The sequence below is a fragment of the Falco rusticolus genome, chromosome Z, assembly GCF_015220075.1.
Source record: "Falco rusticolus isolate bFalRus1 chromosome Z, bFalRus1.pri, whole genome shotgun sequence".
NCBI lineage: Eukaryota > Metazoa > Chordata > Aves > Falconiformes > Falconidae > Falco > Falco rusticolus.
In genome coordinates, this window is record NC_051210.1 from 36,686,735 (window position 1) to 36,703,757 (window position 17,023).

A 17,023-nucleotide genomic window follows, 5' to 3' on the forward strand; every position below is an offset into this window, starting at 1 on the left:
GCGTGCCAGGTGGGCAGCTGTGGCTGCCTCTGTGTGGCAGTGGGTTTCTTCCAGAAGCACTTTGTTACAAGGGTTTAGCAAGGAGAGGGCCTAAAATGCTCTTACCCTGCCAGTTTAAGGCACTTGTGATGTTAGGCAGACATGAGGAGCTGATAATTTGTGCATGTTTATATTGAACTGGTCATCCAGGTGCTATTTACATTGAGTTATGAATTTTAATGGACAGCAGTGCAATGCTTTCCCCAACTGCCTCTTGTTTCCGCTGCTTCTCTGGTTATTGAGAAATGTGCACATCTCCACTGCCCCAGGGAAGCAGTGATTCTACTTGGTGCAGAGTTAATTATATGCCAAGGAACCCAGTGGGTATTCACCTGAAATAACACATATATGACAGAAAAGAAAAAATACCTACTTGGAGATTGATACACCGTGCTAGCCTGGCTTCAGAGAGCTCTGGGTAGTTGGAAGACTGTTGTTTTCAGCTGGATTTCTGCTGCATCACTCTGGCTATTGTTTCACAGGAATCTGTGGTGTAATACAAGCCTGAAGGAAGATGTGTATGCCATTGGCTTGTCTGTTTTCCTCCATACTATTCATCAACCTAATAGGAGACAATTTCTTTCCCTACACACTTAGTCTTTCTGATAGTTGCTGCATGCTCCGCCCTCATTCCTCCCCTCCTTTCCAGCTGCAATACCTGGCTGCCCCAGTAAAAGGGTCTGCGTCTCAGCCCCCAGCTGTCCTCAGTTACAGCAGGGGTTAGTTGGCTGTTGCTCATCAGCCCTACAACCACTGCCTGCCTCCACCGGACCCGCAAGCTGCCCCAGCAGGGCCAGCCGGGGCCCAGATGTGGTTTTACATCACACGGTGGCATGTAGCACTGGGACATGCTGATGGGGAATGGTGATGCTGGCTCTTGAACTGGCTTTTTTCCATCTGAGTCTGGAATCGCTTTAAGTCTGATACTGTTTTTGTTTTCCTTCACCGCTGTTTCTCTTCACTGTCAAGAATCAGATGGTGATGGGTTTTTTTGGTTTTGTTCCCCCCCCCCCCCCCCCCCCCCCCCCCTTTCTTTTTCTGCATGACTTACAAGCTTTCTGTCCTCACTAAACTTAGGGCTAGTAATTACAATGTCTGGCTTAATGTTCCCCTGTACTATTCAGTCCAGATGCCACACTCACTCCCTTCTATGCATGCGTGGGACATACTTTGTACCTTTCTGCCTGCAGTTCCCCGCTACTGGTATAATTTAAAAGACAAGGGGATACAGTCTCAGAATTCTTTATTAATCATCCACAGCTAACCATTCACGATAGAAATCACTGACAATTTGTTTTCACATGGACCTTTGCTTCACAGCAAGCAGCAAATGGCTGAACAAGTTCCCCTGTACTGCAGAGGCACAGCAGCTGCTGGGCAGGAGGCAGAGTGCCAGAAACACTCCGACAAGGGCATCAGTCCAGCCACGTTTGGGCATTGCCGCCTCCTGGCAGGGTCGGGCTGCACAGCCCCACAGCCCACTCTCCCAAGGGCTCTTCATCAAACCTGCCATTTCGATTGTGACTATTTCAGGTGTGACAGCTACGGCTACTTTCCATGGTCTGATTAAAAGTCTCCTTTCTGCATAGTGTTTGAAGCAGGTGGAGATTGCGCCGGTTTTCCAGAAGTTTGGGTGGGTCTTCTCCGTAAAGGTGCATGGCCTCCCATGCTCTGGAAATACTCCACGGTTTTGTAGGTTTGAATCCTAACCAAAGTTGTAGTCATGCTGTGTTTTCCTCCACTGGAAAACCCTTCATACATGTTATCATCTGCTTCTTCTCCAGGTTACTCACACCAGCCCTCCATCCTCCATGCTGCAGTTCGCTACCCCCAAACTCTGCTGTGACAATTACTTGTGGGGCTACACTGCTGAATGGCACACTTGACATGAGTCGATCTAAAAATAAAAAGACACCCAAACCCAGACTGCCAAAAGACAAAAGCCCCTTCATACCAGTTGATGGTGCAGTCCCGCAAGTGGGAAGGTAGAACAGTTAGGCCAGAGTTTCTACGCACTTGAAAAGGCTTATGTGTAATAACAACATGCATATTTTTAGGAGATTTTCCTGCTAGCCCTGAATAGCTTCAAAAGCAGCCCAGGCTTCAGCGGGCTTATCTGTTGTGTCAGGTACCTTTCAGTGTCAATAGGGGAATCTTAATTTTTCACAACAATCACAATAACTCAGTAAATATACATGCTCTGCCCAGCATCAGCATTTTTTAGAAAGCACTTAAATATTAAAGGATTCTTGTTAAAACAATGTATTTTGTAAAACAGTGTCTTTAATTTCAATTGAAAACCTAATCAATTTCTTTCACAATACTTTATCTTCTCATGTAAACTTTTATTACATAACAGTAAAGCTAAAAATAATCAAGTAACACCAGAAAATGACATTCACTCAGAAGAGAGGGGAAAAAAAAATATTCCTCCAGCCTTTTTGCATCAGATAAAACTTTTAAAGATATATATATTTTAAAGATAGATAGATAGATAGATAGACAGACAGACAGATAGATTGATTTCTCAGGGAAACTGAGCATTGCCACTCACTGACTAGCAGAGATTTGTGCAATTTGTTTATAAGTAATATCCCCATGAACATACTAATTGCACATGTAGAGCTAACAATTTCTCTGTAACAGGACTGAAGTGACAAAACACCTACATATAACTATGGCTAACTTCTTCACAAGCTATTCTTGTAGAAAAATGTTTCTTAAAAACAACAACAAAAAAATCATCTTGGTCACATTTGTGGTGGTGGTCTATTGCACTCAATATCTTTCAGTAGCATGAAGTGTCTTGTACTGGACACCCAAGATTAAATTACCAAAAGTCACCAGATTTTTTTGCAAAATAGACCAGAAATCTAGTAAAAAGAAAAAAAAAAAAACCAAAACCAAAAACACAGCAGTAACTCCTACATTTGTTTATACTGATCTCTTTCATGAAAATTATTTCACACTTTCTTACTGTAATTGCCCAACCAGTTTCCTTGCTAGAGAAAAAAATATCACTGCACCTCTAAGAATACCCTCTTCACATAATTAAACACATATGTTCTAACCAGTCATATGCAATAAATATATCTAACTCTAAATCTTATTCTTCATATTCTTCTAAAATCTCTATATCTAGTAGATACAATGCATGTAGACTCCTAAGGTAATGTAAATGCCAGTAAAGTAGCTAGCTGCTAGTGAGTAATAAATGATAGAAATTTTTGATATCTGTAATACTTAAAATGAGATTGGACAAACAAAGCATAAAGGGGAAAACAGAATCAGAAGTTGATTACATTATTTGTTATTACTATTGCTATACTTGCACATTAATGGAGATGTATGGTGCACTACAAAAGAGTGGTAAGACAAAAACCTTCTCCTGAGATGCTCACAGAAGTTAATAACAGGACAAATACTAACATTTAGGAGTGGACAAAAGTAAACTTGATGTCCACACACCTGTTTTAAAACATTTGAGCTAGGAGTGAAATTTAGCTTTAGATATGATAAGGTGTGGTGAATTGTTACAACGCTTTGCAATAAAGGTTTGAAAAAAGAAAGGAATTATTGCTGTCTAAAACACAACACAAGCAGCTTTGTTATAACCAAAGAGATATATGGAAAAGATGAAGCTATGTGGAGAAGGCTGAAACAGCACAGAGAAAGTAAGCTGCTGCTCTGTCATCTTTCACTGTACAGCTATCTTTTCAGGAATACAGTGATGGAGATTACGTTAAAACCACAATCATTGTCTTAGGTGCCAATATGTTTTGTTCCAAGGGAAGAGGAAGCCCCTGAGTTCCCAGGTTTCACCAAAAAAAAGATAAATCCTTGAGGGGCAGCTGGGCTTCCACATGAGATAAGGAACAGAACTTAGTCACATTTAAAAGAGGTGATGATGTTAGAAATTCATATCTCCCAGTTCCCCTCTGCCTACATTACTACTGAAAAGAACACAATTGGTTTTAAAGGGGCGTGGGGGTAAAATCAAATCCGCTATCAGTCAAAGCAACAGACACACTTTCACAGTAAATTTCTTGCACAGTGAGAAACATTTATGGTATTCCTCATTGGGGAGCTGGAAAGCTGGAAACAACTCTTAATGCATTTGAGGGCTAAAAATATTAATAACAAGAATCTAAATTCCTATCCACATTCAAGTACAGGAGAGGAAGAGGTCTGAAAGACATTAAATGGTTTTTACATGACAACAAAATATAATGTCAATAAAAGTGTAAATAAAATTAAATGGAACGTAGCAAAAGTATAAGCATCTGCTCTGACATCCTTGCTCCCTGCTTTGGGGCATCTGCACTTTCAACACTATTCCAGGGCTGGATGTTGTACAGAAGGCAAGAAAAGGCAAGCCTGCAGACAGAGGGTTTAGCTCTGAGCTTTGCAGGGTGAAAGTGGCAGTACAAAAATCTAAGTCATTTGGTTCAGAAACTGAACTGCTTATCAGAGCATGTTGGCTGGAGGCAAGGAAGCTGCTGTTCTTCATGCTGTTAGTGGGAAATGTCATAATAGTAGTTACGTAATCTCAGCTCGACTGCAACAAATCCTGGTCGGTCCTCAACACTGTGGAAAGACAAAAAGCTTCACTATGTAGGAAGGAGAAAGCTGTAAAAGTGCATGGGCCTTTTGTAATGCTTGGGATGTTATCTCAGTGATAACTCATCCAAAGGTGCCCACAATATTTTAAGGCTACCAAAATGATGCTACAAAATGAACAACAAGTGGCAAATGTCACTGCAGAGCATCCAGTCAGTGGATTTACTATCATGCCTGGTACTCTGTGGTCAGTGAAGATACTACAAGAAAGAAATGGTAAATCAACTCAATTTCATTTTCTACTTTATTTACTTCAGTAATAATCTAAAGAAAAGAGTATTTACAGTGTATTACCTGCCTTATAATGGGTACTACAGTCATACAGAGTGGCTTAGCATCACTGAAAGAAGCCTAGACATACATTATATGGCTGTACTGTCTGTCTTTCCTCTATCTGCAACTCTTTGTTGATTTAGGAGAACACAATTAAACTGACAAGTCCTTACAATAATGCATTACATATTGAGATCCACCACCTGACTTGAGCTATCTTTTTAAATTTATTTCTTTTTCTTTCCAATATTAAATATATTTCAGTACAAACATTAAAAGCATCATGCTTTATGATATGGTTATTAATCACAACAAAAAATGATCCCTTTCACTCTAGAACTGTTGCAACATTCTTTGAGTCAAACTAAAATGCAGAAATTATTTTATGGCTCCATATTCTTTCTTGAGTACTAGATGCAATAAAACTAACGAATGAGCAAGGAACCTAAAAGTGAAATACTGCAGTTCCTTACATGGAATGCAGAGACCTTTACTGGACACAAATATTCTCCATATGTTGAACTGGAAGAATAAGTGACATTACAGTAGACTTTGGATGCTTTATGGAGACCTTCCCCCAGCTAAAAATAAGTTTTAAGAAAATAATTTAAAAAGATAAATAATAAAATATTTTAAATATTTTTTACAATATACTAATTAACATAATATGTAGGCTTTCTTTTTTATATCCCTCTACATTTCATAATTCTTTCTAAATTGTTATCAATCAGAAAAAGTGTTTCTGACATATTAGGTATGATCTGAAAAAATGTTTCGCCCCTCACTAATAGGAAGTCAATGTGGGATTCAATATGATTATATTCAGAAATGAAAAAAGAGAAAAATAGGTCAAAACAATTAATTATTGAGGAAGGAATGAATAATTTGGCAATACGACTTTGACATTTCAGTAAAAATAAGTCTTGGAAATGAAAATTAAACAAAATACAATCCAAAATGAAACAAAAATCTTTGCTCAATTTCAAACTTTCAAATATATCAGACTGATCATTTTGTGGATTTTCTTGTTTATGATGATACCCTATTTTTTGTATATAACTGTTTCAGCAAAACCAGCTGTGTCAGATCAGCTTCTTGTCGTACACTCAGTAACGCAAATAATTTTCACTTCAAGGTGCAACTGACATCTTAGTTTAGAGGTTGTAAGTTAAATACCAGTTGAAAGGATGTACTTTGAAATACCCTCCCCTCCCCCACCTCCTCCTGGCTGTTAACTAAGTAGATTACAATATATTTCTATTAAAGGAGAGAGTTTTACATTACACTCACTTGTATGTCCAACACAATTTCATTAGATCATAGACTTCTGTTGGACAGACTTCAGGACGTTCCATTCGTTCTCCTCTTTCAATCATCTGCGCAACGTCACCACCCTTCATTCCCTGGAACAGGGTGACCAGAACAGTCACTTGACTTGCAAAAGACTACAGTACACATGCTAGTATGAAACAGAGGCCTGGAATTGATTTTTTTGGGGCTATCCTTTGATTCATTTGTTGCAACAGATGGGGTGCTAAGGCCTGCTTTGGCCTGCAATAACCCTTTTTAGGTAGGAAAAGGCACTGGTTCAAATTTGCTCTTAATTTTTTACGGAAAAAAAATTGCCAGATAGAACTACTCACCTTATATGGCTTTTGCCCATAAGAGAAAGCTTCCCACATTAAAACCCCAAAGCTCCAGACATCACTTTTGCTAGAAAATTTGTAGAAATTCATGCATTCTGGAGCATACCACTTGACTGGCCATTTTCCATGACTCTGTGCCTAAAATAAGTCATAACAGAGAGGAAAAAAAGCAGGCTAGAGACAGTGATAATAGTAAACTACATTAGAATTCATATAAGCCAGGTTAACTTATACCTGAACACATTTATACTAAGTACCATAACATTTCTGATGCAGTTCACATTTGAGAGAATGGGTAGCAGCTTCTTCAAAACTGTTACAAAATTGTTCCTGATCTTCCATGTTCAAAATAATGTACTGAAATTAAATCTACGGCAAAGCAAAGCTTAGCTAAATGACCTGGAGTCATGTTTTTAGTGGCATTTAATTTAAAGTTGCTCTTTAAAAGTAAGATTTTTCATCTAGGCTCTCTGCAGAGGGTAGGAGATATGCACTCAGTTACACCGAGTCTCATTACTTGAAGTTGATGCTCCGTTTCAAAGCACAGTGACTGCCTTGTGGCAAACTGCAGTTTGATTAAATTATGCTGTAACACTGTGTTATGACAATACTAATGTCAAGCTATTCCAGCACAGTGCTAGAGCTAGTGAAAGAACCCCACTGCATTATGTGGAGTTGTAAAGGGAATGGGCCTTTGATACCTATTCTCAAACCTCTGACAAGCAGCTCTGGCTAGGCTAGTGGCAGTGATTTAAGATGTTACAGCCCTTTTCTGACAGCAGTTACTATTCCCATACGAAGGTCATCAGAAGAGAGTATATGCTTGCTCCTCCTCAGCACCGTTTCATGGTTGGGCCGTTAGTTTTAAACAGCTGATGAAAGGGAACAGGCAGAAGGAAGAAATAATTTGAACTGCAAAAGCAATGTATCAGAAAAAAAGATGGAGACACTTAGAGCCTTTGTCTCCCATGATGTTTTACCTTATTAAATATGGCAGTTATGTACCCTTTAGCTGTACAGAGATCCAACAAATTTAAACCCAAGTTAAACAAATTCTACTTAGATCAAATTACTATTTACCAATGGTAGTCTTCCAAAACCCTCCCCAGATTCATTTCTGTTAGACAATAATACAGTGTACTAGCCTAAATTTTCCTTGGACACGGTGACAACTGTAAGTGTACAAAAGTTCATCTCTACAACAAAGAGATTTTCCTCCTTTTATATAAGGAGGTATCTCATTTCCACCATATATTTCAACTTTCTGATGACAAGTTTACCAAAACTAAAGTAAAGGAATAAGCAAATAAAAGAAGGGACTGGCTTTTTTCGTCCCTACACATCTCTTAGTGTTGAACACACTTTGAAAGTCAGTGACCTTTTATCAGGCTATAAAATAATACACATTATTTCTGATTTTTGACTTTTAAAAAGAACTGCACTTCAACTGAAGATAACCTCATTAAGCTATGCTACTACCAGCTTTCAGGTCTGTGCAAACCTTACCTTATAATAATTTTCATCAGCACTAAGAGCTTTAGAAAGTCCAAAGTCACTAATTTTGGCATAATGTTGGGTGACTAGTAGTACATTCCTTGCAGCCAGATCCCTATGAACAAAGTTATTCTCCTCCAGGTATTTCATTCCCATGGAAACCTGATGAACCAGCTCTGTTATATTCTTCTCCGTGACATGTCTGAAAATCATAATTGATTTTTTAAGAGGTCAGGAGTTCATTTTCATAACTTTTCATGGAGTTCAAATATAAATCTTTACTATGAACTTCCCCATATCACACCAGGAACTTGATCTACTTATGTTAGCTAAGCTTTAATTAGAACAGGCAGCATAAGAATGTCCCGAGGAAGATGATGTGTGATCATATTAATAAATGAGCAATTGAAGGACATGGGAAAATGTTTTCATTTATTCAAAATGCACTATTTTACCAGAAATATTTGACAGTTAGGAGATGTGTACAAGATAATCATATCCTAGTGAAGAGTAACTGGAATCATTAATTATTACATTAACAACATACCAATTTAAAATTGCCCTTAAAAGGGGGTGGGTGGGGGTGGGGAGGTGGGGGTGGTGGTGCGGCAGGGGGAAACAGACCTGTATCTTTTTCCCCTTTGGATAAATCCTATGAAATGGAATCAAAGCTTACGTACCTATTTTTTTGCAAAAATTTGTTCAATGGCCCAAGTTCAGCCATTTCCATTACTAACATCCAGGCCTCAGCTTCACATATGCCTATCATTCGGACAATATACGGATTATCCAGTTGCTGCATAACATTTGCTTCTCTCAGTAATTCATCCTTTACGGCTGGATCATTACTCTCATTCTTAAGAATTTTTACAGCCACTGGCTTGGCACCCCTACAAAAAAGAATCCATTTCTGGGATTAGTTGCTGAAAAATCTGCCTGCAAATGCACACAATCTTCATCTGATGTGACTGTGCGCATAGTACTAACTGTGACGAAAGACAGAATTGACATTCAGAGGGGATAAGACCCAACTATAACAGGAACATCTCTCTATCAAATAGTCAGAAGACACCTAAGCATAAGAGAGGGAATGAAAAGAACCTGTGAAAATTATAGATTATCATAAAAATATCTTCACAAACCTGAAAACAAATGTACCAGACAAAAATCTTCTTGTCCATTCTGGCAAGAATGCCATAAAGCTTTTCTGGCAAGAACAGTTATAAAGGCCTTTCTAAGCACTGAGGTGTTTTGGGGGTGAGACTAGAACACGCAGCATTGCAAGGCCTCAAGGCAGTGCTCTGAAACCTGGAGAAACTAAGTCTACGTCTGCGATCCTCAGCTCATACAACTAAATGAAAGAGTAACTGATGAGATCAACAGAGCTCAAGTGTGAAACAAGATTTGCAAATGCACAAGCTGGGGCTGGAGCCCTTCAAATCCCCTCAGACTGTAGAAGGTAAAGAAAAATCCTTCCTGGCCCTGAAAACCTTGGTTAAAGAAATGCCTCCACCTTCAAGTGGTGCAAGTGTATATATAATCAGCCCATGCATAATATACTGATAACATTTTACTATGAAAATGCATAACAGTCAAGTGCTCCCACTTCTGCCAGTATAAAAAGGGTCTGTTCCTACTGCAATTACATGATAAAAGAGGTGACATATTCTGTCTTCTTTAAAATCAACATTCCAGCTTCATGAAACAGGTATTTATTACACTTATTTTAGGTGAAAATCTCTTTGCTGTCCATGGCACACTACACTGTTTCTCAAAGAGAGGTTGTGCAGGTGGGAAATACTGGGTAGCATGACTGCCCATACAAACTAGGGAGGAAGGCAGCAAACTGCACACTCTGCTATCCCTGACAGGAGAGAAAATAGTCATAAGGGGCACTTCACTTTACAGACAAAAATAATGTCTAGGAGGTGAGTATGCTGCAGGCAAAGAGGTGTCTGCAGAGGAAAAGAAAATGAGTGTATAGAAAATAGGTGAACGAGTGTATGTACAAAGACAGCATCTGGTGATCTCCACCAAATTACTTAGGTACAGTCTGTCATCTCAAATGACATACAAAGATTACTGCTGCTCTGAAAAATAAAGGCTACAGATTTTACATACTAGACTCCATGAAAATAGAAGTAAATGCTTACTTTTTCATTTTATAGAACCCTTTCTTTACAGTACCAAAGTTGCCAGAGCCAAGTTCTCCTTCCTCCAAGGTTAACAATTTCCTGTCAAGAGTGACATTTTTTGGTTTCATTTCATCTGGATCAGCATATGGACTTTCATAGACCTCAGTATCCATGGGTAAGGCCTCTCTCTGATCACCTGCAGTTCAATCAATGAAAAAGTTAGACATTATGTGAGACACTTTTGCTGCCACAGCTACTATATTCACTCTTTCTATGTTTAGGATCATCAGTGTGTTTGACTTATGAGGGCATTATAAAGAAAACATAGGCAGTCCAGATACAAGCACTTTAGAACACCCCAAAAGAGAGTGACTTCCAACTGGTGACAAGCCTTAACTACTGAGAATCTACGTAATGTGAAGCCAGGAGTCTCCTCTACAGCAGGAGTGTTAAAGGCTGACCTTTCTCCTTAGTACTTCCAATTAGTTGCCTCAGACGATTCACTCAGAATGGTGCCTTATATGTAGTCCATTCTTAGGTACCTATCTTTAATTACATTTTACAGAAAGCATGAGCACCAGCTTGGCACTGTGTATGCAACAGGGCACAATTATTTTTGTGAAGTGCAAGGATGCAGCTTTTAGAGTCAAGGAAGTAATAATATTTCACTTCAACATGGAAAAAATGATTTCTGCTAAATGATATTTGTTACAGATGGTAACATCTGGCAGTTTCAGCTACCAGGCTTCAGCTATGATAGTGGCTATAACCAATACACAACACGATGTGAAATATATGCAAGAAAAATGAAGTATGGGTTGAGGAGAGATCTCTGGCATAAAGAAGGAAATTTGATTAATGACATAAATTACTCTGCCTACCTTTTCCTGCTCCTGTAAGACCTCTCTTCCTTTGCAGCACATAAGGATTAAAAGGTGCTTCATCAGGCAGGTGACCAATAGCTGTCTGAAGCTGTAGCACACAAATAGAGGTTTTATGTTTAGCAATGAATAGGTAAGTTAAAAGCCTTTTTCTCCCCCAAGGATTATGGCATAATGATTGCAAGACACACATAGATGAGAATCAGAAAGTAAGAAAATAATCCAACAAAATTTATTTCATTCTGGAGGTTATTGCTTGAGTAAATATGCAGGCCAAATGAAACATACATTGCTAAAGCATAAAAAGTTATTGCAAATATTTCAGAGCATTTGATCTGAGAGAATTAACTGGAATGGGTCATGCACAAATCTTATTCTGCAGACATTAAAATTACGTGCTTTTTTCAAATCTGCCTTGTAACACAAGTAGTCATAAGGATTTCTCTTTAATCTGTCCTTCCTCCCTCTCCAAGTTCTGTCTTTTCATATCTAGGCCAAAGAGAATTTCCTAGCACAAACGAGAACAAATAATACTTCCCTGTTTCTCTTGTGGATGTTATAGAGTGACTCCACTTGGAAGAAACTGGGGTAAAATATAATTATTTTAATAGGCTTGTGTAACATCATGGACAAACATCATGGACCAGACAGTCTGCTCTAAGGGGGTTGAAAATGACCTAATTCTTACTGTAGCTGAACATCTGGTTCAAATATAATCCCTCTGCCTTTACTGTTTGTCAGAGGAATACTATGGACCACCCAAAGCATGTCAGCAGAAATACGGTGTGTTCTGGAGCTCCTTGGCTGAAGGACAAGTCTGGCACAATAAACTATTGACGAGGTAACCTGCTTACAATCTATAGAAATTTTACTATGTTCATGAGTGACTTCAGCCTCCTAAGACTGCATTTAAACCCAGAAACTCAAATACCAACACAAGTTTGATGAGTTCGAATAGGAAACAAACATACATTGTACTTCCAAAACACTGGATAGGGCCATTTTGCAAATATTTATTTCTTTTTAATAACTGAAGCTTGCAGTGGCATAAGTTCCTGCCTGAAACCATTGTGGTTTTCATGTAAAGAGAAATAAAAGCTTGAGTGTCCAGGAGTGAATTATTGGGTGCATCAGAAGTTCTATAACTTGGAAATTGCAGTTTGCAGGGAAAATGCCTGAGCCGGGTGGTACCTTTAATCATAAGGTTAAGACCTTTGATCATAAGGTTAAGACCTAATCATAAGACCTTTAAATCATAATGAAGTGATTCACCCAGCTGGATGAAGCAGAAAAGATTTCACTACAGCAAATCCTGAGAAGGATGCCAACACTCAGCAAGATTCTGGCCTGGTGGGACGATAAGCATGGTGGCATCAGGGATAGTAAGGGTAATGTTTCTGACTTGAATCATTCAGTCTTGTGAAACAGTGTTGAAAGGCCATTTGCTGTCAGGGCAAGCCCCAAGAGCCCTGAGATGGCTCTGAGATAGGTCAGGGACCAAAATGACCTGCCAGACTCAAGATCAAGGAGGCAATTGAATGGTATAAAACAAGATCCTCAGCTCTGGTTTTGTTTTTCTAGCCTGGTATTCCTTGCCAGGTCTGCAAGTTAAAAACTATTTCCAAGACCTGTATAATTTTATTTCACACACAGGCCATTCACTAACCCCACCTCCCCCCCCACTAATATTGGAATGCAATCCCAAACCTCTCAAGTAATGGGCTGGCAGTTTCAGTGTGAACAGTTAGGACAGTCTTTCCCTGCACTGTCAGGATGTACATAGGAAATGATTATGTTCAGTCAAAAATATTAACCATCTTTTGCAAAGCAAAACCTCATCAGAGTGAATTATACTGATTTTAGTTTGTGCATGTCATACATTCTATGTTGCTTCAGAACACATCAAGAATACTTAGGGGTTTTTATCTTATTGCTAGTTACTATGACCCATTCAGTATTACCACTAAGAAGTGATTACAGTTCCACTGGATAGCTTCCTAGATGTATTCTTGCTTCCTATGTTAACTATATATATACTTTAAAAGGGAGATAATTTTACATTTCAAAAGGTAATTGGAATCAATTAACTGAGTGGATACAGAGCAGTATGGACTGACATTAATACCTGTTGCTAAACAGATACAAGTACAAATAAAGCAGGTGCTGATTGCCACATTGCACAGATTTTATGGAAGCCTCTGGTTAACACTTCTTGGGCAAGGTGTCCAAAAGCACAGTGGGAAAAAAACAATAAAAATATGGTGACCTCTTAAGAAAGGGAGTAAGATGCTGATTCTTCAGTGGCAGTTCCCAGGATACTGGAACTGGAAGGAAAGTTCTGAAATATTTAGGAATGATAGAATCACAGTTTCAAAGGGTACGTTTTGTGTACTTTACCCTTAAAATAATCTTCCTGATAGAAACGCAAAGTGTTCAGAAAATGACATCTAGAAGAGACTGCATCACTCTAGGACTCCTTTGCTTTTTGAAAGCTTTGACAGGACTATCAATTGTCCTCTGTTCACTGTGGGGAGTACCTCAACTATGCACCAAAAAGTGTGATGGGAATATCTGAACCCAAGCTTTGATATGTTCCACAGCACACCCCTCACTTAAAACACTGGAACCTTCTCTGTAGTCACAATTACGTGAAGTCACACAGGCGTAGCTGTAGCTCTGAGCTAACCAATGAAGCATGGCAGCTCCATCATCTTTCCTTCCACGGTCAAGTGATGGATAGAGCTTGTGTAGTTGCTGTTACATAACAAGGAATATAAATTCAGTCCAAAGACATGTACAACTTCAGCAGATCTTCTTCATTTTTAGGTAAGTAAAGAGATTGTGTGCCACTTTTCCTCATCAAAAGCCAAGCTTATGAGGAATGAGACACAAGCACTTTGTGAACAGCCTTTGAAAATTATAAACTCAACATTTCAAACAGACTTGAACCTAGTGCTTGAGGAAGGGCTGCTCTTTTGATAGCAATATAACACTGCAGGCTGAATCATAATGATGGATAGTGCAAATTTCACTGCAACACCTTGTATAGGTCTGAGAAGTAAGCTTCATCTGGCTGCTGCACAGGGCAGAAACACTTAAGAAGTACTCAGCAAGTAATGGATAGCCCCACAAATTTTAAAAAACTTGGAGGGCATAAGGTCACATGTGATTGGTAATAGTTGCAGACTGGAAAGGTAGTTAAATATTCTTGACCCTAGGTCTCAGCATATGAACCAGCATACTTTGGACTACCCAAACAGAATTCATGTATACCAAATGCATACACCTCAAGAATCCATTCACCACTGCACAACAGCCGGTAAAAATATAACTGTAGCCATGACATAGCTGACTCCTCAAAAAGGATGTACAGAGGAATTTCTGCTCTTTGCAATTCAAGAACAGGAACTGCATTAAAAAAAGATGAGTGCATCACTCCTGTGCTTGTGAATAAAACTCTGCAGCTGTGAACTGGAAATGACACAGTGACACCAAATCTAACAAAGCGGTTCTCGGAGAGTTGCTCATGTTTAAGAAGAGTGATAATGTCTTGCATATTATTAGTGCTGGCTCAGTTAACTAATGTAAGTGTGGAATTATATTCCCTATCGTTGCAATTCAATTAAACAGCTTAACAATGTCTTTTTGATTAATATTTCTGGTTGAACCTTTTCAGCTCATACTACTAACTTGGGAATATTGTGCAGCACTCAGAAAACCTCAGATATTTTTCTTTAGTTCTGCCAGTTATGTATTTGCTGCGTGTAGCAACCCACATACCTCTGAATAGGATTTTCTAGCAGGAAGGTTGGAATTTTTCTGTTGAAGTCAAGTGAGGCTGACTAGAAATGGTGCAGGAGGTATTTATCGTTGCACATGCACTGGTCTGGGTAATAGTACAGTAAAATTTCCTTTTTACTTAACTGTCACCTAAATCCAGAGTCCTTACACTGCCCTACACTTTAAAAACAGCAAGTTTAATTCTGCAAATCTTTTTCTGACAAAGGGAGCTTTGCCTTAAAACAACCAAGGTATAGAGTAGGAGACTACTCCCTGTATTCTTACAAGCACCACAAAATGACCATGGAATTGCTCATTCAGTAAAAAGGAATACAAGAAAAGAGTCCACTAGAGAAGCCTGTTAAAATTGGCACATACTATGCGACACCTTGTGGTTTGTACACTTGTAAACTATGGGCCAGGCTGTCATTTTACGCTCTCATACTAGAAAGCTGTTTTGAGCCTGTCTTATTTTCACATAAAAATATTTTTTTTCTTCTGCTAGGGTTTAATTTTAGTTGATTAAACTTCTCAGGTACCCTCAGTTAAGCTAATCTACATGTGGCATTCTTCCCATTATTAGGGACTGGCTATACTAGAGTTGCACTTTTATAGTAATATAGCCACAACCACAATGAGAGGAAAGCAGCAGGCAGAGTTTGCATTGACCGAAAGATACCTTTCTAGCAAAAGGAATACCACCCTCTATGCATGGATAAGGCCTTCAGGTTTGATAGCATCTAGTTGATAATGTGAACAAGACCGACTTACTATTTACTTTAGCATATGAATGGACAGCTCTAATTTCTCTGATTCTTATAGTAAAGATGGTAATTTTATAGTAAAGAATATTTCTGAAGGCAATCAGTACAGCAAGTGCTATTTCTTCTCAGGTTATAATTCTGATTTGCAAAAATGAAAACGTATAGGTAGGACTAATAAAGTCGTTTTACTTTGCTAAACCAAACTGAACAGCAAAATACTGCACGACAAAGACCTTAGCCATATCCTGGGCTTTGGCAGAAACATCTAAATTTCCAGTAGGTGGCATGAGTTCATTTCAATTATCACTAAACCGCCAATTCTACATTACTGAGTAGAAGAGCTTGAAAATTTTTGATGAGTCCTAAAATTATATACAAATGACCAGTTTGTGAAACTCAAAAGAACCCATAAGTTCCAAGACAAAATAAATACAGCAGTGTAAATTTTCCGTTTAATGTCTGAAATTTTTTGACATAAGGGAAGTGCCTAATTAATCACGTAAACTCTGCATATTGGGGTTAAGGGATGGTAAATCTTGCAAACATTCAGAGCAGGACTTTTGTTTAGAGTCCAAAATTTGGCAGTATGATGAAATACATGGGTTTGGATATTCAAGGTTAAGTACACAGAAATTATAATCAAATCAGAATTCTTAAATTATTTTCTTAAACAATTGGTCTTTCTCTGCAAATATACTTCAGTCTGTACTCTGTGCATCTTCTCCAGAAGTCAGGAAATAGGTATTTGACTGCAGAAAGAAACCAGAGAGAAGCACAGATTTTACCAGGTGAACAGACAGCAGAGTGACCAAAGCCATGTCTAGAGGATTCAGACACCACACTCACTTTTTCGAACAGACCCAAAATACTTCTTTAGTCTAATGTGTGGTAGTATGGCAATATTTTTCAGGTGGCTTTAGAACATGTCCTGAGCCTATATATGCATTTGTACAAGATGACAGCACATTAAAAATGAGACGTGGGTCCTGTAAGTGTATACAGATGACAACAGCTATTGGTACTTCAGTATAAAAGTGAAGTTATAAAAAAGGAGTAATTGTTATTTAGCAGGATTATAAAATACAGTATATGTCAAATGTAGTTTTTAACTCTGAAGAACAGCATACCTCTAGTGCCTTTTATGGCGTCTCATTTTTGTTGAGGAGCAACTGGAAATAAGTAAATAAACAAGAAAAGAGACTCATGGGTGGCACAGGGACACACGTTATTCTCAGCATGAAAACAAAGCTCATTAACCACATGCTTTACAACTACATCAACTACTGGACAGCCATGCAACAGCATTTTCATTAGCACAGGGCTGGGTTCCCCTTGACTCCTGGACATCACCTTTCCCATTCTGCTTGGTCTTGTGACATCTCACATTTGTC

The 17,023-nt window shown here is 38.6% G+C and overlaps 1 protein-coding gene across 3 annotated transcripts in view; it reads right to left on the reverse strand.

The window, feature by feature from the left end:
* Window positions 1-2,285: 2,285 nt before the first annotated feature.
* Window positions 2,286-17,023, reverse strand: part of SYK (spleen associated tyrosine kinase) — a 53,658-nt gene continuing 38,920 nt past the window's right edge. For all 3 annotated transcript variants that reach the window (XM_037374047.1, XM_037374045.1, XM_037374046.1), the window contains 7 exons: window positions 11,089-11,179; window positions 10,226-10,403; window positions 8,753-8,962; window positions 8,085-8,274; window positions 6,576-6,716; window positions 6,223-6,335; window positions 2,286-4,626 (listed from right to left, as the gene is read on the reverse strand). In XM_037374047.1, coding sequence (XP_037229944.1) covers window positions 4,554-4,626; window positions 6,223-6,335; window positions 6,576-6,716; window positions 8,085-8,274; window positions 8,753-8,962; window positions 10,226-10,403; window positions 11,089-11,179 — 996 coding nt within the window. In that variant the 3' untranslated portion in view covers window positions 2,286-4,553. The remainder of the gene's footprint in view (window positions 4,627-6,222; window positions 6,336-6,575; window positions 6,717-8,084; window positions 8,275-8,752; window positions 8,963-10,225; window positions 10,404-11,088; window positions 11,180-17,023) is intronic.